Source organism: Pelophylax lessonae (assembly GCF_965119305.1).
Source record: "Pelophylax lessonae genome assembly, chromosome: 5".
In the NCBI taxonomy this organism is placed as follows: Eukaryota; Metazoa; Chordata; class Amphibia; order Anura; family Ranidae; genus Pelophylax; species Pelophylax lessonae.
Genome location: NC_138772.1, coordinates 393,105,806 through 393,131,897, shown reverse-complemented (window position 1 = coordinate 393,131,897; position 26,092 = coordinate 393,105,806). Strand labels below are relative to the sequence as shown.

General features: G+C 47.8%; 1 protein-coding gene across 1 annotated transcript in view; it reads left to right on the top strand.

The window, feature by feature from the left end:
• Nucleotides 1–26,092, top strand: part of SMCHD1 (structural maintenance of chromosomes flexible hinge domain containing 1) — a 1,054,086-nt gene that overhangs the window by 770,397 nt on the left and 257,597 nt on the right. The window contains exons 36-37 of the mRNA XM_082259552.1: nt 12,453–12,540; nt 12,649–12,780. Of these exons, the coding sequence (XP_082115678.1) occupies nt 12,453–12,540; nt 12,649–12,780 (220 nt within the window). The remainder of the gene's footprint in view (nt 1–12,452; nt 12,541–12,648; nt 12,781–26,092) is intronic.

Genomic DNA, 26,092 nt, shown 5'->3' with positions numbered 1-26,092 from the left:
ACATAAGTGAATGTTTGCAGGTAACATTAACCGCTTGCCGCCCGCCTGCCGTCATATTACGGCGGAGAGGTGCGACCATTGTTCTGGGCCGCCGTCATATGACGGCAGCACTTTAAGCAGGGCAGGCGCACGATCGTGTGCACGCCGCCCTGCACTGCCGGTGTCGGGGTGTCCCCGGGACACCCCCCATCACCGGCAGGGGGGAAACAGCCGATGGAGGAGCCCACAAGATGACCGCGCATGCGCGATCGGGAGCGTGCAGCGCGGTCATGTCAGTGGCGCTGTGTTCCGTAGGAACACAGCTAGTCACCGGCAGTAGTAAACAGTCACTGACAGTGACTGTTTACTAAGTGATCGGCTGTGAATCCATTCACAGCCGATCACAAAATTTTCCAGTGTGAGGAGAGCAGAGCCAGAAACAGTGAGTTACTGCTCTGTGTACCTGTCAAAGTAAAATTACAAAAATAAATGTCCCCACTCAGTCCTCAGCCCCCCCCCAATTGCACCTGTCACCCAACAGTCTCCTCACCAGTGCCCAGAAATTGAAGCCCATAACATTCACATGTGAGCGTAGCGATCGCGGGCAGGATCACCGCGATTCTGCCCGCGATCCGGAAATCATTGCAAATTGCGGGACGCCTGTGCGTTGCCCGTGATTTGCAATAGCACCCCAAACGCTGTGCGATGTTGCCTCCATTTCCGCCTGCCGAATCGCGGTAACATCGCGCAAACATCGCATGACGCCCAAAAAAGGTACAAGAGTTTCTTTGGGGCGTCATGCGTTGTTTGCGCGATGTTACCGCGATTCAGCAGGCGGAAATCGCTGCAACATCGCACAGCGTTTGGGGTGCTATTGCAAATCACGGGCAACGCACAGGCGTCCCTCCATTTGCAATGATTTCTGGATCGCGGGCAGAATCGCAGTGATTCTGCCCGCGATCGCTATGCTCACATGTGAACGTAGCCTAAAGTTCACCGGTCACCAGAAACTGCCATCAGTACCGCCGTGCACCATCGCCCGTCACCTGTCACCCATCGGTGACCATCACCTGTCACCCCATCAATCACTGTCACCTGTCACCCCATCAGTCATCGTCACCTGTCACCCCATCAGTCATCGTCATCTGTCACCCTATCAATCATCGTCACTTGTCACCCCATCAGTGATCGTCACTTGTCACCCCATCAATCATTGTCACTTGTCACCCTGTCAGTGATTGTCATCTGTCACCCCATCAATCATCGTCACTTGTCACCTCATCAATCATCGTCATCTGTCACCTCATCAATCATCGTCACCTGTCACCCCATCAATCATCGTCACTTGTCACCTCATCAATCATCGTCATCTGTCACCTCATCAATCATCGTCACCTGTCACCCCATCAGTCATTGTCACCTGTCACCCCATCAGTCATTGTCACCTGTCACCCCATCAGTCATCGTCACCTGTCACCCCATCAGTCATCGTCACCTGTCACCCCATCAGTCATCGTCACCTGTCACCCCATCAGTCATCGTTACCTGTTTGCCATATACATGCAACCACTTACCGACCGCCTAACGACTATATGCGTCGGCCATTAAAAGCTAAATACTGGGGTTATGGCAGCAGATAGCTGCCATAACCCCAGTATTTTTTTAAACGACGGGCGGTCGGCTTTCAGATAAGGGTGGTCCCAGTGGCAGATTCGCCGCAAAATTACCCTTACGGTGCAGGGGAAGTGGTGCCCCCTCCCGCCGCGTCCCAGGCATTTTTCCAGCTTACCGGACCCGCCGGCAGCGGGGAAAACTATCCGGTCCCGGATCCTCAGAGACAGGAAGTCGAGTGAGGGCAAGATGGCCCTCACTCGACTCTATGGTCTTGGAGGACCGGAGCTATGTCAAAAGTCGTTGCCTAGCAACCGGTTTAAAGGGCCGTTTTTTTTTTTCTTTCCTTTTTCAACAAATTTTTTTTTTTTTTTCTTTTTTAGTGTAGTTGTGAGGTGTGAGGTCTTTTTGACCCCAGATCTCACAATAAAGAGGACCTGTCATGCCCATTTCTATTACAAGGGATGTTTACATTCCTTGTAATAGGAATAAAAATGATCAAAACATTTTTTTTTTAAACTGTGTAAAAATAATAAATAAAATAAATAGGAAAAAAAAAAAAAAATTAAAGCGCCCTGTCCCCGTTAGCTCGCGCGCCAAAGCAAACGCATACGCAAGTCCCGCCCACTTATGTAAACGGTGTTCAAACCATACATGTGAGGTATCTCCGCGATCGTTAGAGCGAGAGCAATAATTTGAGCCCTAGACCTCCTCTGTAACTCTAAGCTGGTAACCTGCAGAAATTTTTAAAATGTTGCCTATGGGGATTTTTAAGTACCAATGTTTGGCGCCATTCTGTGAGCATGCGCAATTTTGAAGCATGACATGTTGGGTATCTAATTACTCGGCGTAACATTATCTTTCACATTCTGGAAAACAATTGGGCTAAATTTACTGTTTTCTTATTTTTTAGTTCAAAAAAGTGAATTTTTTTCAAAAAAATTGCATTTGGAAGACTGCTGCGCAAATATGGTGTGATAAAAAATATTGCAACGATCTCCATTTTATTCTCTAGGGTCTCTGCTAAAAAAAAATATATAATGTTTGGGGGTTCTAAGTAGTTTTCTAGCGAAAAAAATTATTTTAGCTTGTAAACACGGAGTGTCAAAAATAGGCCCAGTCTTAACCACTTCCCGCCCGCCCTATTACAAATTGACGGCGGGAATGTGGTTGTGTTATCCTGACCAGACGTCATATGACGGCGGCAGGACAACACAGCTCTGGGCGCCCCCCGGGGGCGCGCAGAGCGGCGATCGGTGATGCGAGGTGTCAGCCTGACACCCTGCATCTCCGATCTCGGTAAAGAGCCTCTGACGGAGGCTCTTTACCATGTGATCAGCCGTGTCCAATCACGGCTGGTCACATAGTAAATAGGAACAGCCGTTGATCGGCTTTCCTTAGTTCGTGCCTGACAGGCACGAGCAAAGGAGCGCCGATCGGCGGCTCCCCTGACAGGGGGGGGGGTCGGCACTGGTAATCAGATCATTGATTACCAGTGCAGACCCTCGGGGGGGGATGCCACTAGATCCACCAGGGATGCCCACTATGACCCCAGGGATGCCCACTATGACCCCAGGGATGCCCACTATGACCACCAGGGATGGCAATCAGGGCTCAGGGAGCTCCCCATTGCCCTCCCCATCAGTGATGCCCACCAGTGTCCTCCCTATCAGTGCTGCCCACAAGTGCCCATCATTGCTATCCTTTAGTGTCGCCCACCAGTGCCCATTATTGCCCACCAGTGCCGCCTATCAGTGCCCATCAGTGCCGCCCGTCAGTGCCACCCATCAGTGCCCACCAGTGCCTCCTATCAGTGCCCATTAGTGCCCGTCAGTGCCACCTATCAGTGCCCATCAGTGCCACCTATCAGTGTCCATCAATGCTGCCTATCAGTGCCCAGCAGTGCTGCCTATCAGTGCCCACCAATGCTGCATATCTGTGCTACCTATCAGTGCCGCATATCAGTGCATATCAGTGCCTCCTCATCAGTGCCTGTCAGTGCAGTCTCATCAGTGCTCATCAGTGCAGGAAAAAACTTATTTATTTACAAAATTGTATAACATAAACAAAAAAACTTTTTTTCTCTTACGTCCTCCGACAGTCGCCGCCATCTTCATATTCGTCACAATGGGGGTATTAGACTTTGCTCCGAAGGAGTAGCTAGGCAACAGAATATGTTAACATTAAAGCTTTTAACATATCCCACCCCCAGGGGGTGGTCCCCTCAGTCAATACCCTCCTACTTCCTGCATCCATATCTCAGTTTCAATGTCTAGCTTGTCAGGAGTAGCTGGATCTCTCTATGCTGGGGCTTTTTGCCTCAGCCTTTCTCTTCTTTTTTGATTTTTTGTTTGAGTTTTTTCTCTCTCTTTATTTAGCTGTTCTTTTTGTCAGCATTAGTTAGTTCTTCTGATGAAGAGGATTCGTGCGGGCTGGGTCTCGGGCTGATCCCCCTGGTCGCAGGTCGTGGGTCAGTGGCTTTCCAGCCTGCCTTCGAGCGTTCAGCCAGGTAACGCTCCTGGCACAGTGAACGACCCATCCCTGTTCGGTGCAGGGATGATTGGTGAGGTGGCTACCTCACTGGACGCTGTGCGGTTTCTTAACCCCGATTTTGTGCGTCCTGGATTCGACTCTCCCTGCCTCATGTGCAGTGGCTTGTTCGCCTGTGCGGGTTCCCCACGCCATGAAGAGGTAAGTGTATCTAGGTGGGGACCTGTCTGTCGGGGGGGTGTCAGTCTGGGACTGTGTAACCTGCCTCTGTTCACACCGTTTGGCTCCCTATCGCTCTGGCTGCACGCTGTGGGCTGCAGGGGGGGGGGGGCTGTGTGACACTGTCTGTGTCAGCCTGTGTGAGGTGTGAAGGGCTGTGTGCTGTGGGGCAAGTTTTTGTCATGTTTGGGGGACGATACAGCGATCGTTTTTTACATGTGTGGTGTTATCTGCATCACAGTAGTGGGGGAGCGGTGGTTACGGCGCTATTTTGACTGCGCTCGCTCCGGCCGCATGTTTTCACTGCGGGCGGCCATTTTCTTGTAGCCTTCCATAGGCTTTAATAGAGCGCCCTGATTTCATCACTTTCTCTTTCCTGGGATGCACCGATCGAGGCGGCAGCTACAGCAGGGGTCTCTTCAGGTTTTATCCTTCTGTTCTTCCTATATCCATTGCCTGTGTTCAGTTTTGTCCCTGTGGGGGTCTCATTGTGCTTGTGTGTGTGCGGTGGGCTGCGCTCGCCGCGCTTGTTAAAGGGGCAATTAACCCTTTATTCTCCGGCATATTTTTTTGGGGCAATGGATTCTCAGGAGGGCAAATTTCCTGCCACTTTGGTGGGAAGCCAGGGGACTGCTGTTTCCCCCCCCCCAGGGGGGGATTTAGCCGAAGTGGTGGCTAACCTTGCTGCTCAGGTGCAGATGCTGGTGGCTGCTCAATCCACTAAAAGACCCAGAGTTTCTGTTTCCTCTGATTCTGAGGGTGATGGTGATGGGGCTGCTATGGCTGGGGTCTCCTTATCAGGGTCCCGTTCCTCCCTGGATCTCGTGGGGTCCGAGGTGGAGGCTGAGGTTGAGGGGGTTGATAATTCTCCCCCTGGCTCGCCTGAAGAGCTTGCAATCATGGATGAATTGGTTGCTTCTATAAAACAAATGCTGCGTTTGCAGGATGAACTGTGTCCTCCTGCTGCCCTGGCGGCTTATGGGACGCAGAAAAGACGCAAGACATCGCAGGTCTTTCCCTGCACTGATGATTTTCAGCGCGCTGTTAAGGAACAATGGCGCAATTTACGCAAGCCTTTTGCTGTGCCAAGTAGGTTCAGGCTGCGTTTTCCTTTCACGCCTGCCACTGATGAACGGTGGTGTGTGCCACCCCCGGTGGATCACGCGATTGCGGTTTTGAATAAATCCACTGCGATTCCTGCAGAGGATACTCCGGTGTTCCGAGATGCCACGGATAAGAGAATGGAGTCTCTTGCCCGTCATACTTATTCTGTTACGGGTTCGATGCTGAAAGCTCTGTTTGCCTCTCTTATGGCAGCCCAGGCTGCCGCAAGTTGGACGCAGGTGCTTAGGCGTGTCCTAGTGGCTGATTCGGCCTCACCGGCGACATTGGATATGATGGATCAAATCCATCAGGGTGTCGTGTATCTGTGTGATGCGGACTTGGATTTAGTGCCGTTGGCTGCACGTGTACAAAGTGTGGCGGTGTTGTCTCGCCGCCTGGTTTGGTTAACGTGTCGGTCTGTGGACCAATCTTCGCGCAAGACCTTAGCCAATCTGCCTTATGATAGATCTCGCCTTTTTGGGGAATCCTTGGATACGTTGATAAAGGGGATCACGGGCGGTAAGAGCACTCTTTTGCCCCACTTCCCCAAGGCTAAGGGGGCTCCTGGTAAGAAACATACTAATTTTCGGCCTCCTCAGGGGTCCTTTCATGCCTTTCGGTCGCACTACAAGGGCAAACCATTCAAGGGTCAAGGCTCCCAAAAGAACCCGTGGTCTGGTAAACGGAAGTCCGGTCAGTCCGGACCCGCTGCCCATAACAATGCGGCCTGAAGGGGCGCCCTCACCCAGTTCTGGGGTGGGGGGACGCTTGCTCGGTTTTCTTCAACCCTGGCTGGCCCGCGTGCGGGACCGGTGGGTTCAGGAAATCGTTCGATCTGGCTACAAGATCGAGTTTCTCTCTCGGCCGGAGAGCAGATTCTTTCCCTCAAATCTTCAACTGTCTCCGGAGCGTTTGCGGGATCTGCACCTAGCGGTGCGGGACCTGAGGGCTCAGGGAGTGGTGGTTCCGGTGCCTCATCGGGACAGATTTCTGGGGTTTTATTCAAATCTGTTCACCGTGCCCAGGAAGGAGGGCAAGGTTCGTCCAATTCTGTACTTGAAGGCTCTGAACCGCTTTGTGCGGGTTAGCAAGTTCCGCATGGAATCCCTGCGGTCGGTGGTGGCTGCCCTGGTTCCGGGGGAATTCATGGCCTCCATCGATTTGAAGGATGCGTACCTTCACATCCCGATTTTCGAGGGTCACCAGAGGTACCTTCGATTCGCCATTGCGGAGGATCATTACCAATTCGTGGCGTTACCTTTTGGTCTCGCCTCGGCTCCACGGGTTTTCACCGAGGTGCTTGCACCCGTTCTGGCTTTGTTGAGAGCCCAGGGCATCTCTGTCCTGGGGTATCTGGACGACATTCTGGTTCGGTCTGCGACCAGCCAGGGTCTGGAAAAGGACCTGTCCGTCACGATGCAAACTCTGCAGGAGTTTGGTTGGACGATAAATTTTCCAAAGTCGACGCTGAGTCCGTCGGTTCGTCTTCCCTACCTGGGAATGATCCTGGATTCGGTCCAGGCGAAGGTCTTCCTGCCGGAAGACAAACTCAGGACTCTTCAGGAGGAAGTCAGGTCCCTCAGGGACGTTCCGCACTCGTCTCTGCGGACGAGCATGAGATGTCTGGGATTGATGGTCTCGGCCTTCGAGGCGATTCCCTTCGCCCAGTTTCACACGCGGGGTCTCCAAGCGGAGATCCTGTCCAGGTGGGACGGGCGACCTCAATCTCTGGATCTTCAGATCTCGTTGAGCCATCGCACCAGAAGGGATCTTCTGTGGTGGCTCCTGTCCCCGATGGTATCGGGGGGCAAGTCCTTTCGTCCTATCTCATGGACAGTGATCACCACGGATGCCAGCCTGTCGGGCTGGGGTGGCGTTCTGGGCGTTCTGTCCGCCCAGGGAACTTGGTCGGAGGGGGAGTCCTCCCTTCCGATCAACATTCTGGAATTGCGTGCGATAAATCTCTGCCTTCGTCGCTGGACGGACAGGCTGCAGGGCTGTCCGGTTCGGGTGCAGACGGACAATGCCACGGCGGTGGCCTACATCAACCACCAAGGGGGCACCAGGAGTGCCCGAGCGGCTCGGGAGGTGGCCGACATTCTGTCTTGGGCCGAGACTCATGTCCCGGCGATAACGGCAGTTCACATTCCGGGGTTGGAGAAATGGCAGGCGGACTATCTGAGTCGCCAGACCCTGGATCAGGGGGAATGGTCTCTCCACCCAGCTGTCTTCCAGATGTTGTGCGCGAAGTGGGGTCTTCCAGATGTGGACCTGTTCGCGTCTCGTCTGAACAACAAGGTGAGAAGGTTCGTGGCAAGGACGCGCGACCCTCGGGCAGACGCGTCAGACGCGTTGGTGGTCCCGTGGCATCAGTACAGACTGATGTATGCGTTTCCACCGATTCAATTGCTGTCCAGGTTCCTTCGCAGGTTGCAATCGGAACGCAGCACGGTGATTCTTGTGGCGCCGGACTGGCCTCGTCGGTCCTGGTACGCAGAACTCGTGAATCTGGCGGTCGACGCCCCATGGCGTCTACCTCTTCGAGAAGATCTCCTGTCTAAAGGGCCGATATTCCATCCTGCTTTACAGTTGCTGGCTTTGACGGCCTGGCTGTTGAGACCGAGGTCCTGAAGGCTAGGGGTCTCTCCCCTGAGGTCATTCGCACTTTGATCAACGCGAGGAAGCCTTCCTCAGGGAAGGACTATTACCGTACTTGGAAGGCCTATTTTGCCTGGTGTGAGTCCAGGGGGTTTTCACCTCGTACGTACTCGGTTTCTCGAGTGTTGTCCTTCCTTCAAACGGGTGTCGACCAGCGTTTGGCGCTCGCTACGATCAAGGGTCAGGTGTCTGCGCTGGCCGTTCTTTTTCAACGTCCTGTGGCTTCTAACTCCTTGGTTGGCACCTTTGTTCAAGGGGTGTGGCATCTGGTCCCTCCTAGGAGGGAACCTCTGCCTCCTTGGGACTTGAATCTCGTTCTATCTGTGTTACAACGTGCTCCTTTTGAACAGATCAGGGAGATCTCGTTGTCTATGTTGTCCAAAAAGGTCGCCTTTTTGGTGGCGATCACTTCGGCTCGCAGAGTGTCGGAGCTGGCGGCTTTGTCCTGCAAGTCTCCGTATCTGGTCATTCACTTGGATAAAGTGGTCTTGCGACCTAATCCTTCTTTTCTTCCGAAGCGAGTTTCGGAATTTCATCTCAATGAGGATATTGTCTTGCCTTCGCTTTGCGCGAAGCCTAAACATCCGAAGGAGGTGAGGTTGCACTCTTTGGATGTTGTTTGGGCGATAAGGGTTTACCTTAAATCGACGGATTCTTTGTTTGTTCTTCCGGAAGGTCCTCGGAAGGGCTTGGCGGCGTCGGCTTCTACCATCGTCAAATGGATCAGACAGACCATTGAACAGGCTTATGCTTTGCAGGGAAAAGTTCCCCCTATGCCTGTGAAGGCGCACTCTACTAGATCTCTGAGTACGTCTTGGGCCTGTCGTCATGGGGCTTCTGTGGCCCAGGTGTGTAAGGCGGCGACCTGGTCGACCGTACACACTTTCACAAAATTCTACAGAGTGGATGTTCAGGCATCGGCAGATGCTTCCTTTGGCCGCAAGGTTCTTAGGCGGCAGTTCCTTAGGGTCCCTTGTTTTGGACCCCTGGCGTTTTGGGATATGTTTTTTATCCCTGGGTTATTTGCTTTTCCTGGGTTGTTGCTCCTGTTGAGCAAGTTTTTTTCATGTTGCCCAACTGGTTTCCTTCCTTTGGTAAGGTTCCTTTCTTTGATGTGGAGACTGCGTTGCCTTACGGCGTGGCTGCGCTTCCCACCCCTCATGTTTGCACTGCTTTGGGACGTCCCCATTGTGACGAATATGAAGATGGCGGACGTAAGAATAAATACAAAAAGACAACAAATAAAAAAAGACCGAAAAGTTTGAAAAAAAAAACGGAATTTTTGTAAAATCTTACCTGTAAAATTCCTTTCTCTGAGTCCTCCGACAGTCGCCGCCCCTACCCCTCTTTTGGGGTTTGGTTGTATACTCTACTGCTATTCCACTGAAACTGAGATATGGATGCAGGAAGTAGGAGGGTATTGACTGAGGGGACCACCCCCTGGGGGTGGGATATGTTAAAAGCTTTAATGTTAACATATTCTGTTGCCTAGCTTCTCCTTCGGAGCAAAGTCTAATACCCCCATTGTGACGAATATGAAGATGGCGGCGACTGTCGGAGGACTCAGAGAAAGGAATTTTACAAGTAAGATTTTACAAAAATTCCGTTTTTTTTTCAAACTTTTCGGTCTTTTTTTATTTGTTTAGCAGAAAGTAAAAATCGCACAGGTGATCAAATACCACCAAAAGAAAGCTCTATTTGTCGGGGGAAAATGACATAAATTTGGTGTAGGTACAGTGTTGCATGACCGCGCAATTGTCATTCAAATTGCAACAGCGCTAAAAGGGGAAAATTGGCCTGGGCAGGAAGGGAGGGAAGTACCCTGTATTAAAGTGGATAAATGGACAACTTTGTGAAAAGGGCTTCTTGGATGTTAGGCGTCTGTATGTGGCTATGCTGTGTAAAAGTGTTACACATGTGGTATCGCCATACTCAGGAGGAATAGCAGAATGTATTTTGGGGTGCAATTTTTGCTATGTACATGCTATGTGTTAGAAATATTGCATAAATGGACAGCTTTGTGTAAAAAAAATGCGTTTTCATTTTCTTTCCAGGTTCCAAAAACTTGTGGAAAAAAATGACATATTCAAAAGACTCATTATGCCTCAAAAATTATACGTTGGGCTGTTTGCTTTCCAAAATGGGGTCATTTTATGGGGGTTTCCATTGTCCTGGTGCTCCAGGGCCTTCAAAAGTGCGATAGGTTGTCAGGAAATTATATGTGTAATTTGTGCTCCTGGAATGCCAGACGGTGCTTCTTGGATGTTAGGCCTCTGTATGTGGCCAGGCTGTGAAAAAGTCTCACACATGTGGTATCGCCATACTCAGGAGGAGTAGTAGAATGTGTTTTGGGGTGTAGTTGCAAGTATACATATGCTGTGTGAGAGAAATAACCTGTTAATATGTCAATTTGTAAAAAAAAAAAAAAAAAAATCTTCATTTTGCAAAGAGTTGTGGGAAAAAATTACAAATTTCAAAAAACTCACCATGCCCCTTATTAAATACATTGGAATGTCTACTTTCCAAAAAGGGGTCATTTGGGGGGTATTTGTACTTTCCTGACTTTTTAGTGTCTCAAGAAATGAGATAGGCCTTCAGTACATCAGGTGTGATCAAGTGTGATCAATTTTCAATGAATAGCACCATAGCTTGTGGACTCTATAACTTTCACAAAGACCAAATAATATATACTTATTTGGGTTATTTTTACCAAAGATAAGTAGCAGTATAAATTTTGGCCAAAATTTGTGAAGAAAAATTACTGATTTGCTAAATTTTATGACAGAAACAAAGAAAAATGCGTTTTTTCACAATATTTTCAGTCTTTTTTTATTTATAGCACAAAAAGTAAAAAACCCAGTAGTGATTAAATAACATCAAAAGAAAGCTCTATTTGTGTGGAAAAAAAGGACACACATTTTTTATGGGTACAGTGTTGCATAACTGAGTAATTGTCATTCAAAGTGTGAGAGCGCTGAAAGCTGAAAATCAGTCTGGGCAGGAAGGGGGTGAAAGTGCACTGTAGGCAAGTGGTTAAAGCAGGTTGGCATTTACCTGCAGATTTCGGGCTGCATTTGCTCAGAATAATGACTCCCTAATTACTGAGAAATTGATAACAGTGAAGCAAAGATAAGGTTCCCTGCATGTTTGAGACTGTATTTCTTCAAGTAGAGTTAGTAATTAGTTCACAATGCTGGCCCTCTTGCATGTATTTGCAAATGTGTGCAAACAAAACCCTCTGTTTTTAACGCAACTGTTTGACAGAGCCAATTTGGTTGTTTTGCAGGCTAGGTAAGTGCTTTTGTTAACAGCTGCATGTAATTATGCAGGGGAAAAAGAGAAAGCCTCAAAAGGACATGTTTTTTCTGTGAATTGAAAGTCAACTCTACATTTCTCCCAGGATGTATGATTCTCCAGAACAGGGGAAAGTGACATCAAGACATACATCAAAATAGTAGCACCAACTTTACCTCCTCACTTCTACAGAAGGAAAAAAGTGTGATATCGCGCTAACCAAATACAGATAAAGCTGCCAGCACTAAACAACTGAAAATACAGGTTGCAAAGATAAAAGATAAATAATAAGTGCAAAATTGATCAGGTAGAGAAAAAACAGGAATTATTTGGTTTTTGCACTCCCTGAAATCTCTAGAGCTGTTGGCTCTCTGTAGTTGATGAAGGTGTCTGCTTTTAATTGTTGCTGCTTGGTTGTTTTTTTTTTTTTTTTTTAAGTGGTTGTAAACCTCAGACATGAAACATGAACAAAACATATCCCTCTCTGGTGTGTACTTTTCTCAATCCAGACCACTAACTGTAATTTCTCTCTGTTGCTTTTTTTCTCTTCTATCAGCATGAGTCACATCTGACAAGTTTTCCTCACACCAAGAGAAAAAAGGTGATAGAGGAGGGAGCTCCAGCTGATTGACAGCTCTGTCCAGTCAGCTGTCAGACCTCTCGTCACTGAGCACTGCAGAATGTAATTTCAGCTCTCCGCTCCTTTTTTCTGACATTTTAGACAAAGTTTATAAATTCTGGACTGTAGAAAAAAGAAGACTGCAAATAAACAGGTACAACCTATGTAGGTCGTTTCATCTCCAAGGCCAGTCACTTCACTGGGTATATGGAAGGGTTTACAACCACTTTAAGTGATCACAGGGGTACTGCAAGAGATGAAGTAGACTATTGTAATGACTCCCAATGTCTGCCGGAAAGCTTAAGGTGCTGGACCTCTACAAACATTGTTGCAAACGCTAACAGGATCAACACTTCCAAGTTGCATACTTAAGCTTTGCAGCATGCATTGTAGTTGTTTTTTTTTACTATACAGTATATCTTTACCATGATATTGCATTCTGGTATGGTTCTTATTTCTTTACTGTTCATGATTATAGGGACAAAATGATACCGGAGCGTGTTGAAAAGTATTGCATCCAGTTTATGTATATGACTGACAAATCTAGTGTACTATACAGTGAACAGGTCTGTAACCTTTTTTTTTAATCTATTTAATTTTTTTATATTTTAGAACAGATTATGTTTTACTTCGATGTCATTTATATAACAAACACATTTTTATGTTTTTTAAAGTTCCTAATAGATGTTCTGCCAAACACACCTGTGAAGTTGGTGCCGCAGCCTCAGCCCGCTACACCTACAGTATCCAACGTAAAGGCAAAGGAGGGCCGCACTCTGATCAAGAATCTGTGGCTCAAAACGGTGGTAATTTGTTTTTTAATAAATTCTGTATTGCAACGGCCATACACATACGATGCCTTGAAAAAGTATTCACACCCCTTGAAATTTTCCACATTTTGTCATGTTACAACCAGAAACGTAAATTTCTCTTTCGTTCTTTGACGGACGCAGTTCTCTCTGATTCATATCAGTAGGTAATACTGACCCCTACAGGAGTAGGACACTAGGCAGAAAAAAGTTCTGGCTATGCCTATGGGCAGTCCTGGAGGGTACACCCTCTCTCTTCCTGCATAGGATGCCAGTTTTAATCTGCCTAGTCAGGAGTAAGGACCTAGTTCCTTGCTGGGATCTTTGGTCCTGGCATAGAAGTACTTTTTTTATGTAGATTTTTTTTTTAGCTAGTCATTTTTTCTCCGGATCGTTTTTCCTGTGAGATCTTCTAGCATTTATGCCGGGCTGGGCGACAGACTGGACCCCCATATCCAGTGGTCACCCCAGTCTGGCCATCGAGCGCGTCCAGGCCTTAGCTCCGCGCTGGGTTAGCCACGACATAGTCCCGCTGGACCGGGACTGGCCCAGCGAGTTAAACGTCTCGCCAGGACGCACACGACAGGGTCTAGGCTGATGTCGCAGCGTTCCTATTTGGTCTACAGCCCCCCTACTCCGGTGGCATGGGGTCCTGTCATGAGATGGCGCCCACCTGTGTTCCCGGTATGGTGAGTAAACGTTCCCCCCTCCCTGGTGGATTTTGGGGTGGACGCGGGCCCTCAGTCTGGGATGGTCGGACCCTCACACTCCAGGGTATCTCTGTCCTGTTGTGACCCCCTCCTCTCCACCACCCCCCTACCCCCCCCCCCCCCCCCCACGTGGGGGACTGTTTGGGCTGGGGCCTAGTGTGCAGGCTGCGGGGGAGTGCGCCGTCTGCGGCGCTTGACCGATCCTTCTGGGGGGGTGGCTTGGTGGGGATAGGCGTTTGTGGGGTCCCGATCCCCGCAGGGCCGCCATTTTGTTGTAGCCTCTGCTTCCATAGTGGCGGCCACCTTGGTACACCCGTTTTCGGCCATTTTGCGGTAGATTTTTTGCTGTGGAGGCCGGTGGGAGTGCTTGGAGGACAATGTGTCATGAGGGTGGTCTCTTCCTCTCTGTGGGGGTCTGTTAGCGCGTGCCTGACCTCCGGGGGACGCTGTAGCCCTGTGGGGCTGCTTTTAAAAAAAATTTAAATGTAATTTTTGTCATATTTTTTTAAGTTGCTGGCGGGTTCCTCTGGTTCAGTATGGACCCTGCAGGCCATTTGTTCCCACCTGACCCCCTCACAGAGGCCACAGGGCCTCCCGGATCTCCACTGTCCGGTCCGTCAATGCCTTTTTCGGCAGTTCGGGAAGCTTTTGGGCCCGGGTGAAGGTGGTAGGTGCGCTGAGACGTTTCTCCGCCTACCCCTGCCTCATCTGATGTCTCGGAGTCTGAGTCTGGCGCAGACGTGGGGCCTCCCTGCCGAGCCTGTTACCTCACACCCTGTCTCCTCTGAGGATGAGGATGACATTTCTACCTCACTTGCCGCGACAGGCGCTGATGGATGCACTGGCTGTTTCGGTGCGTGACACCCTGCTGAGCCTGGGGCGCAGGTGGCATCTGGAGCTGCTCTTTTTGCTGGCTGCTCATATAGGAGGGGACCGTCCTGAGATTTTCCCCTGGGGTGTCTAAGCAACCGTTAGACGTTGCCCTTTTGGGGAGTCTCTGGTACAGAGGACTGTTCCGCCTTTGGTGGACGCATGTGGAAGGGGACTACCCTTGTTCCATGGAGGAATCCCGTCTTTTAAGGACTTGGGGGACAGGTTGGTGCGGGCTGTGGCCTGCAATCTGTACTCCCTGGCATAGTCTGCACTGGGAACAGTGTTTGTTTTCCCTTGCCACGCAGACTCTGCATGATGGGTGGAGTTCCACCGCCGTGATTTGGTGTGGGGCATGTCCCTCTTTCCCTGTGGGAGCGGTTGGACCAGCTGGCACATGGGCTGCAATTTGTTTGCGATGCCGCGCTGGTCGAGGCTTCCTTGTATGGGTCACCTTGTCTTTTTCGGTGGTGATTGTCCAGCGTCTACTTGACCGTAGTGTTGGTCTGCGGATCAAACTTCTATGATGGTCTTCATGGATCTCCCTGTTCAGGGATCTCCTGTCTGGCGATGCCCTGGATGGCATCATATAAGGGTCTCACGGGGGAAGAGTGTTTTCTTCTACTTTCTAACAAAGGTAAGGGCCTTTGTCGCTGTCGGGGTTCTTCCCTTTCGGCTCGCAAACAGTTTCTTCGTCCCTCGGGGATGGTCGCGCTGTGGTGATGTCCTTCCAGACTTCCGCGTTTGGTTCCAAACGACCCAGGTCTGGAGAACATGAGATCGTTTTTTTCCAGACCTGCAGACTAGGCCTACTCGGCCTGAAGGTGCTTCCTCACCCATCTAGGGTGCTGGGTTCAGGAGATTATGCTGTCCAGTTGCAAGATCGAGTCCCGATCTATTTATTTCCGGTAAGGTTTTTTCCCTTCCAATGTACGGCTGACCCCGGATCGCTTACTGGCGCTCTGTGGGGCAGTTCAGGCTCTGGTTCAACAAGCTGGACAAACTGGTCCTTTGATGGTTCCGTGCAAATCAAAAATTCAAGTTGGTATCGGTTCGCACAGCGGTGGCTTCCCTGCATCAGGGGGATTCCTGACCTCCATAGACATCAAGCTGCCTACCTTCACATCCTGTTATGTTTGGGACACCTACGGGTTCTCCTTTTTTTGCCGTGGGGAAGGATCGCTATCCGTTTGTGGCATTGCCCTTGGGTCTCACTTATGCTACTAGGGTCTTCACAAAGGTGTGGCTCTGGTCCTGGCGCTGTTGTGGCAGCAGGGCGTATCGGTCCGGGGTTCCGGGCCGATCTGCTTCTCCATGTGGAGTCTCCTACAGTGCTGACAAACAAATTTTGAAGTCGCCAAGAGAACTCTGGAGGAGTTCAGGTGGGTTCTGAACCTTCGGAAGTCATCCATGGTCCCTTCCATGAGACTGGACTATCTGGGCCTGACTTTGGACTCGCCCTCAATCGGGTTGTTTTCTCCCTCCGGGAAAAAACTCTTGGAACTTCAGACTGCGGTTCATGTCCTGCACATGATAAACCCTTCCGACCTGTATGCGAGTTCTGGGATGGATGGTGCCGTCTTTCGAGACCGTCCCTTTTGCTCAATCCCTCTCGGGGATCCCCCAGAAGGCGATGCTTCTCAAATGGGACTTTGCCTGGTTCACTGGATCGGGCACCTGCAGCTGCCCGGTGCACGTACAATCGACTACGCCACGACCGTGGCTTATGTCATTCACCAAGGGGATATAAAGGGTTTTGCGGCCTTGGATGTGTCAATTCTTCGTTGGGCAGTGTGCCTTGTTCCAGCTGTTCCCTTTTCAGGTGTGGAAACCTTGGCGGACGGATTGCCTCAGTCAACAGGTCTTGGATGCAGGGGAATGGTCCCTTCATCCGGAGGTGTTTCTGCAGTTGTGCCTTCCTTGGGGGCACTTCAGACGTGTCGCATCTACAGGATAGTGCTGCAGTTTGTGGTAGACTGGTGGTACCATGGGTTCTGTCATGGGCAAAAACATTCGCTAGGTTCCACTTGAACAATGCCGTGGAGTTTAGCATGGTCACCTGTGCACAGCTGCTGTCAGCATGGTCGTGTGTGCGTGCTCACGGATGGGCCAAGGTCAGTCTCAGCCGCGGTCTGCTTTTTCTCCTCCCAAGTTGCTGCCAAGATTTTTTTGCAGGATCGAGGCGGAAGGGATTCCGGTCTTTCTCGTGGCTCTGGAGGGCTTCGCCAAGCTTGGTACTCGGGCCTGGTCAGGCTGGCCGCAGACGCTCCTTGGAGAATTCCTCTCAGGGAGGAGTTATTGTCTCCAGGGCCCATCTCCCATCCAACTGTGCGGTTGCTGACTTTGCCAGCTTGGCTGTTGAATGCCAGGTGCTGAAGACGGGGGTTTGGCTGGTTCAGTGATTCCCACCCTGCTTGAAGCATGGGAAGCGACCTCTAGGGTGTTTTTTGTTCATCATACGAGACAGTCGTATATTGTGTGGGCTCCCCCTCGCTCTTACTCGGTGGCCCGGATCTTGGCTTCCTTCAATGGGGAGTTAATCACAAGTTGGCCTTGAGTACTGTCAAGGGTCGGGTTTCGGTTTTGGCAAATTTCTTCCGAAGGCCGTTGGCCGCCTGTGCCCTGATGCGTGACTTTTTCCAGGGGGTGCGACACTTGGTGCTTCCGATGCGACCTTCGTCACCCACTGGGGACCTTGATTCGGTTCTTTTTGACCCTCTTTTTGCGAGTATTCGAGGGTATCCCCTGCCTACCTTATTACAGAAGGTGGCCTTCTTGGTTGCTGTCACTCTGCATGCAGGCGTCGGCACTGGCGACATTGTCTTGTCGTTCTCCCTATATGTTGATCATGGGGCCAAGTGGTACTTCGTCCAGATCCGTTCTTCCCTCCGAAGGGGGTTTCTAGTGTTCACTTGCACAGGGACATTGTATTCCCATCTTGTGTCCTGAGCCCTCACATCCTAAGAAATGTGCATTGCTTACTCTGTTTAGAGTGCGGGCACTCAAGGTGTACTTAGCGACTACTGAGTGTTTTCATGAGTCAGGCTCGGTGTCTGTACTTACGGATGGCCCATGAACGGGATTGCCTGTGTCTGCTGCGTCTATTCCCGGATGGATCGGACAGACGGTGGTGCAGGTTTATTCAATTAATGGTCAGGTCCTACCTTTCCCTGTTTCGGCGCGTTCTACTCGGGCGCCTAGTGCTTCCTGGGCTTTTCGCCTTGTAGGCATCTGTGCTCCAGGTTGCAAGTCGGCTACCAGGTAGTCTGTTCACACCTTTACCACGTTTTATAAGGTGGATGTGCTGGCATCTGCAGATGCCTCTTTTCGGCCACAAGGTTTTTTTGCTGGCTGCTGTTTGGAGGGCTTTTGGCCTTCCTTGAGGGTGTTTACTGTTTGTTTTCAGGTGGGCCTCATCTTTTGTGCTGATGAGTCCTATGTTGCCTGGTCGGCTACGTTTGGCCTTGGGGACTTGTTCTTTTCTGCTGTTCCCACCCCTCATTTTATGGCACTGCTTTGGGACGTCCCTACTGATATGAATCAGAGAAAACTGCGTCCGTCAATGAACGATTTTTGACTTACCGTAAAATCCTTTTTTCTTAAGTTCATTGACGGACGCAGTACCCGCCCCTCTAATTTGAGTTGGGTTGGTGTTACTTTTCTGACACTGCTTTGATACAAAACTGGCATCCTATGCAGGAAGAGAGAGGGTGTACCCTCCGGGACTGCCCAAAGGTGTAGCCAGAACTTTTTTCTGCGTAGTGTCCTACTCCTGTAGGGGGCAGTATTACCTACTGATATGAATCAGAGAAAACTGCATCCGTCAATGAACTTATGAGAAAAGGATTTTACGGTAAGTCAAAAATCCAGTTTTATTTTATTGGGATTTTTTGTGATAGACCAACACAAAGTGGCACATAATTGTGAAGTGGAAGGAAAATGATAAATGGTTTTCAGACTTTTTTTTACAAGTATCTGAGAAGTGTGGCTTGCATTTGTATTCAGCCCCCCTGAGTCAATATTTTGTAGAACCACCTTTCGCTGTAATTACAGCTGTAAGTCTTTTTGGGTAGGTCGATACCAGCTTTGCACATCTAGTGAATGACATTTTTTATCCATTGTTCTTGGCAAAAAAGCTTAAGCTCTGTCAAATTGGATGGAAAGCGTCTGTCAACAGCAATTTTCAAGTCTTGTCACAGGTTCTCAATTGGATTAAGGTCTTGACATTGACTAGGCCTTTCTAGGCTGGACCATTATGTGACTTCTGAAGGCAATTGGTTCCACTAGATTTTAGTTTGGGAAATAGAGTAAAGAGGGCTAAATACAAATGCACGCCACACTTTTCAGATATTTATTTGTAAAAAAAATGTGAAAACCATTTATCATTTTCCTATCACATAAAATCCCAATTACATACATTTACGTTTTTGGTTGAAACATGACAAAAATGTGGAAAATTTCAAGGGGTATGAATACTTTTTCAAGGTACTGTAGCAATAAGTTCATTCAGTATAATATTTATTTTGCTAACCAATTTTATCATTCAAAAAGCAATTGTGCTAATTGGTTCAATCAGTTAATGGTTGTTTTCATCAGAGCAAAATCCTCAATCCTGGCAAAGAATCCTATCAAATTCAACTAAATAATTATTTTTGTTGTGTTGAACAGTAACTTCAAGAAGGTAAATTCATAGTTACTTAGTTAAGTTGAGAGATTCATAAGTCCTTCTGGTTCAACCAATTAAAAAAAAAATAAGAGAATAAATTAATAGAAAACCCTCTATATTTAAAAAGTACTGTGCAAATGTTTTAGGCAGGTGTGAAGAAATGCTATAAAGTAAGAATGCTTTCAAAAATATATTTCTCTATCGTTCATCGACAGACGCAGCTCCATCTCTTCAGAGATTATAGGGTGGCTCCTTGGGGTCAGTATCGGCTGATCTATGTGTTCCCTCTGCTGAAATTCCTGCCGAAGCCTCTCCGCAGGATAGAGGTGGAAGGGATTCCGTTCATTCTGGTGGCTCCATACTGGACTCGCCGGTCTTGCTGGCCTTTTACTAGGTCCGCGTACCAAGATCGGCGAGTCCAGTATGGAGCCACCAGAATGACCGGAATCCCTTCCACCTCTATCTATCCTGCGGCAAAGCCTCGGCAGGCGTTTAAGCAGTGGGAATGCATAAATCAGCCGATACTGACCCCAAGGAGCCACCCTATAGTCTCTGAAGAGATGGAGCTGCGTCTGTCAATGAACTTCAGAGAAAAGGATTTTACGGTAAGTTCTTACAAAAATCCATTTTTTTATTTAATTCATCAACGGACACAGCACTCCATAAATCATACAGCATCTCACAAAAGTGAGTACACCCTCACATTTTTATAAATATTTTATTATATCTTTTCATGTGACAATACTGAAGAAATGACACTTTGCTACAATGTAAAGTAATGTGTACAGCTTGTATAGTAGTGTAAATTAGCTTTCTCCTCAAAATAACTCAACACATAGCCATTAAGGTCTAAACCACTGGCAACCTGAGGGGTGTACTCACTTTTGTGAGATACTGTAACTACTGTGTTATTTTGTCTCCTCCATGAGTAGGACTAGGCAGAACAAAAAACACCTGGCTATGCCCATGGGCCATCCTCAGCTTGGTATATAACCCCCCTCTCTGCTCTTGGTAATCAGTTTTAATCTGTCTAGTAAGGAGTAAGGACCTAGGCTTCCGACTGGGATCTTTGTTCCTAGCAATTTTTTTCTCCTTCCTTACATCTTTTTTTTTTTTTGTGCCATGGAGTGTGCCGTGCATGCGCAGTACTACTGCAAACTGCGCAATTTTAAAGGAAGTGTTTCCAACACGCAAGCCTCTGTCAGAAGGCTGGAGGGACACAGAGCAGCAGCAGCTGGGTTGCGTGAGTTACTGTGGGTGAATGTTTACAGGCACAGACAATTTCTGTATCTTTGGAATCAAATAAATAAATAAATATTGCTGCGCCGAGTGAAAAATAAATCAATTAAAGTAATGGGAAAAATGCATATATAAAAAAATATACAGATTATAAATAATAATATAAAAGCAAATCAATGCTTATACCAAATGCTATAAAGTGCAAAACCTTTTAACAGTTCAAGTGCTTGTGACCAGGTGGTTAATAAATAAAAAGTCCCAAAGGTTCAATCAAATATTAGATGAATAAACAAAAAAGTTCAAATCAAAACACTATTTCTTCATCTGTGATCAAATAGCTGACGAAGTCATCTGACATAACGCGTACGGGGGGAGGAGCTTACTCGCAGCACGTCGGTCCTTGGGAGGTTCTGATACTGTGTATTGCCCGCACTGCTGAAGTGCTGGGATATGTAAGAGGATTTTTTGCATTTGATTTAAATAAAACAGTTTAAACAAAGAGCACTAGATCCCTTCTCACCTTTATTTTGTGCTGAATTCCTGGCGCACTCGGAGGGTCAGCTGGAGCGGAAGGAGAGAATAGAACAGGCTGTTGGTCCATAATCTTTATGCGTGTATGACTCCTAGGAGTCTATCCCTAAGGTGAGCTGCTAATCTTACACTAGTCACCGGGAGCACCTGAGTGAAGTGTGGAGCACTTTTGCACTGTTTGATCACAGATGAAGAAATAGTGTTTTGATTTGAACTTTTTTGTTTATTCATCTAATATTTGATTGAACCTTTGGGACTTTTTATTTATTAACCACCTGATCACAAGCACTTGGACTGTTGAAAGGTTTTGCACTTAATACAGGGTTCGTACGGTCATGAAAATCCTGGAAAAGTCATGGGATTTTGACATGACACTTTCCAGGCCTGGAAAAGTCCTGGAAAATGACTAAACTTACTAAGTTTTGGAAAAGTCATGGAAAAGTGTTGTGCAACTATTTAATTTTGTCTCTGGGCCCCCTGTATTCTGTGGGAGCGGGGACAGTAAGTGGACTATTTTCTCTGTTTCGGGTTTAGACGGATTAATCTGCCGTAGCGCACAGCTGAAGCCTGATCACTGGTCTCTTCAATATGAATAGACCGTGACAGGCTGGGAACTCTGCGGCGGATTGATCCGCTGAAACCTGAAACTGAGAAATCGTGCATTTACTGTCCCGCTCTCAGGGACATACCAGCGGGGGGGGGGGGGGGCGTGCACTGGGGGGTGTCAGGCCGACTGCTTCTCTCCCGTGCTGTGGTATGTGCTATGGAATGTAGAAGCCAACCGTGCCGTGGTATGTGCTAGAGAATGTAGAAGCCGACTGCCCGTGCTGTGGTATGTGCTATGGAATGTAGAAGCCGACTGCCCGTGCTGTGGAATGTGCTGTGGAATGTGTTGTGGAATGTGCTGTGGAATGTAGAAGCGGACTGCTTCTCTCCCGTGCTGCAGAAGATATTCTCTCTCTCTCTCCTTAATTATCAAGCAGCAGCCTAATAGACATATTAAAAGTTACCTCCAAATCAATGTTACCCCTCCATCTTTTTCCCCTTAAAAAGAAAAATAAGATTGCCGAAATAATTAAGCCTCCCCCCACACACAGACACACACATATCCCAGATTAATTAACCCATCCAGTGCTGTAATAATTGGATTGGTGAGCTATTGGCTCCAATGGTTAATGTGCAGGGATGACAGGCTGTTTATGCTGTTAATTACAAACTTTTATTAATTCAGTATCTTTTCATTATTATTAATTATAATTATTAATTCAGTATCTATTCAGTATCAGTGAGCTGCATTAGTGCAACCAGTATCAGTGTCAGTGCAACCAGTGTTAATTAACACTGACACTGGTGCCACTAATGCAGCAGAAAGGGGTTAATTAACTGCCACTGGTCGGTCATTAATGCATCAGTGACCAGTGGCAATACATTAACCCCCTCATGCTGCATAATACAAATACCATGGGTAATTAACCTTGCCTACTGTTTTAAAAATAATTGGGGGGAAAAAAGTCATTTTCGGTTTCGGTGCTCTTTAGCCCCCCCAGTGCTCTTTTAGCCCTCCCTGCTCTTAGCCCCCTCTGTGCTCTTATTCTGACTCCCCCAGTGCTCTCCACCCCCCTGTGCTCCCTGGCTCCCCCCTCAGTGATTTCCTGTTCCCCCCCCCCAGACAGTGCTCTCCACTCCCCTGCGCCTTCCATCCCCCCTGCAATGCTTTCCAAACCCCCCCTTAATTCTCTCTATCCCCCCCCCCATGCCCTTCAGCTCCTCCAGTGCTCTCTGCTTCCCCTGTGCTCTCCGGCCCCCCCTAGTGCTCTTCTATCATGTCCGCAGTCTCTGACCTCTTCTATCATGTCCACAGTCCCTGACTATCTCTAGTATCATGTCCACAGTCTCTGACCATCTCCTGTATCATGTCCGCAGTCTCTGACCATCTCTTTTACCATGTCCGCAGTCTCTGACCATCTCTTCTACCATGTCCGCAGTCTCTGACCATCTCTTCTACCATGTCTGCAGCCTTTGACCATCTCCTGTACCATGTCCGCAGCCTTTGAAAATCTCCTGTACCATGTCCGCAGCCTTTGAAAATCTCCTGTACCATGTCCACAGCCTTTGACCACCTCCTGTACCATGTCCACAGCCTTTGACCACCACCTGTACCATGTCCACAGCCTTTGACCACCTCCTGTACCATGTCCACAGCCTTTGACCACCTCCTGTACCATGTCCGCAGCCTTTGACCCCCTCCTGTATCATGTCCGCAGCCTTTGACCACCTCCTGTATCATGTCCGCAGCCTCTAACCACCTCCGGTACCATGTCCACAGCCTTTGAAAATCTCCTGTACCATGTCCGCATCCTCTGACCACCTCCTGTATCATGTCCGCAGCCTCTAACCACCTCCTGTAACATGTCCACAGCCTTTGAAAATCTCCTGTACCATGTCCGCAACCTCTAACCACATCCTGTACCATGTCCACAGCCTTTGACCACCTCCTGTACCATGTCCACAGCCTTTGACCACCTCCTGTACCATGTCCAGAGCCTTTGACCACCTCCTGTATCATGTCCGCAGCCTCTAACCACCTCCTGTACCATGTCCACAGCCTTTGAAAATGTCCTGTACCATGTCCACAGCCTCTGACCACCTCCTGTACCGTGTCCACAGCCTCTAACCATCTCTTCTATCATGTCCGTAATCTCTGACCATCTCTTGTCTTTTATCATGTCTGGAGAGGAGTCAAAAGTGGGAGTGCTGTCGGGATAGGGATCACAGGAGAAGTCAGACGTGTGTGGACTGGGGAGAGGAGACTACAGGATAAAACCAGAGCATGGTGCACCTAAGAGGAGGTCAGTGACAGTGCTGCCCGGCCAGTCTGAGGGGGGGTCACTGATGTAAGGGGTCACTGTTATAAAGGTTCCTCCTTATATCAGGACCCCCCCTCCCTTCCTTAGTGCATTCTCTCTGTGGAAAGTGGTCTCTTGTCACCAGAGTCCCCCCTACATCAGAGTTCTCAGCTTTTTCACCCGTGCGCCTGAAGTGACACCCGCTCCCAGCTGCGGCAGTGGTGCTTCCATCTCATTCACTGTAAAACAAGGGACCATTTTGAGTCGCGCTGTATCCAGAAACAAAACCCTAACTGCAGAGGTACTGTACACTACAAAGATTGTCATTTATTTTAGTGAAAATATGCTGGGTGTGACATGGATTTTCTTCTTATTTAACATGTATACATAGACATTGCATGAAACTTTAGGTCATGAATATTTACGTGAAGTCATGGAAAAGTCATGGAATTTTCTTGGTAAAAATGTGTATGAACCCTGTTAATAGCATTTGGTATAAGCATTGATTTGCTTTTATATTATTATTTATAATCTGTATATTTTTTATCTATGCATTTTACCCATTACTTTAATTGATTTATTTTTCACTTGGCGCAGCAATATTTATTTATTTGATTCACTGGTGTTTTGTGTTTTAACACTGATTGTTGGCTGCCTTGTGCAAATTCATTTACTATATTCCACTGGTTTGCGCTGATTATACCACCATTTTCTGTATCTTTGGAATAGTCAGTGCTGTGTGTGATAAGCTGTGTAGCTTGGCACAAGTCTTGAGTAAAGTTAGTACCTCAAGTTTATCTTGCCTCAGAGCAATGTCCTCCTGAAAGAGGAGTGGGGGGGGGGGGGGGGCACAGCTGGAAGGGGCACTGTCAGGATCCTAGTTGTGCTTCCTCTGTTTTCCTCCCCTGATAGGCCAGAGGCGACTAGCCAATATGAGCCATTACAGTTGTCTGGCATAGTAGCTACATCCGGTAGTTTCGTCACAACCTACGTCACTAAGGACGATTTGACATCGGCATTAGCCGGCCTTAAGGATAAGATTGCTGGCATGATCGCAGCATCGCAAGGAGGGAGGAAACGTGATATATCCCCCTCACCTAGGGTGGGGGATACTGCGCTTCTGGGATATTGGTGATAAATTTTCTCAATTAAAAGTGAATAAAACTGTGGATAAGAGGACACTTTAGTTAATTTTGAGATATCTATACACCAGTGTATGCACTCAGCACTTTATCTGTCACGTATTGTATTTAGGCACTTTAAGCGGTGTTGCATATATTTATTTATATTTATATTTATCTTTTTACTGTGTCTTAATTGTATGAAAGCACCCTATTTTTAGCACCTGGATTGATTTTTAATGTGTTAAACTGTTTGCACATATGTAATTGAAGGACGCACATTTTCACATTTGAATTATTTCTTAACCGCTTATACACGTATTTATTTGCCTTATCCACAGTTTTATACACTTTTAATTGAGCATAATTTATCACCAATATCCCAGAAGCACAGTATCCCCCACCCTTGATTTAATCTGACACTGCATGGTTACCAGTTTCGGTACTTGCAGCATCTGGGATTAGCCTCCTTGATCGCTTGAGTAATATCTTCCCCAGACAGCGCAGGACTCACTACACATATCCCTATCCCCCTCACCTGACCCACCCCCTGATTTAGTTCAGGATTGGTCAGAGGATGTGGAATAAGTAGCTGTAAATGACACTGTAGAAGGTCAAGCTGAGGTTTCCACTTCTAGGGAGTCAGGATCTGAGGAGTCATACACGGCCTCTCATCTCATCTCATAGATTGTTGATTCAGTCTCTCACTGAAATAGTCCGGTTTGGATACAAATTGCCTCCCTTTAACAAAAGTTTAACTTATCCTGTGGATAATGCCCAGGTTTTTAAAGATCTAGCTGATAAGAAGTTGGAATTTTTGCTAAAAGCCTCCTTTGCTGTTGCAGGGTCTGCGATACAACCAGCAGTAGCAGCCATAGGAGTTTGTCAATCTTTAAAAGACCTTATTAAGCGAGTTTCCAGTATGGTTCCTTCTCAAAGAGAGTCTGTGGAAGATTTGACAGATCTACCTCGCATTTTGTTTTGCAGTGGATGCTCTTAACCGCTTCCATACAGAGCAGTTAGACACCCTTCCTGCCCAGACCAATTTTCAGCTTTCAGCACTCTCACACTTTGAATGACAATTGCTCAGTCATGCTACACTGTAACCAAACAAAATTTTTATCATTTTTTCACACAAATAGAGCTTTCTTTTGGTGGTATTTGATCACAACTGGGGTATTTTTTTTTTTTTTCGTGATATATGCAAAAAAAGAGCAAAAATTTTGAAAAAAAAACTTTTTTTAAGTTTCAATTATAAAATTTTGCAAAAAATTTATTTTTCTTCATACATTTGGGCCAAAATGTATACTGCTACATGTCTCTGGT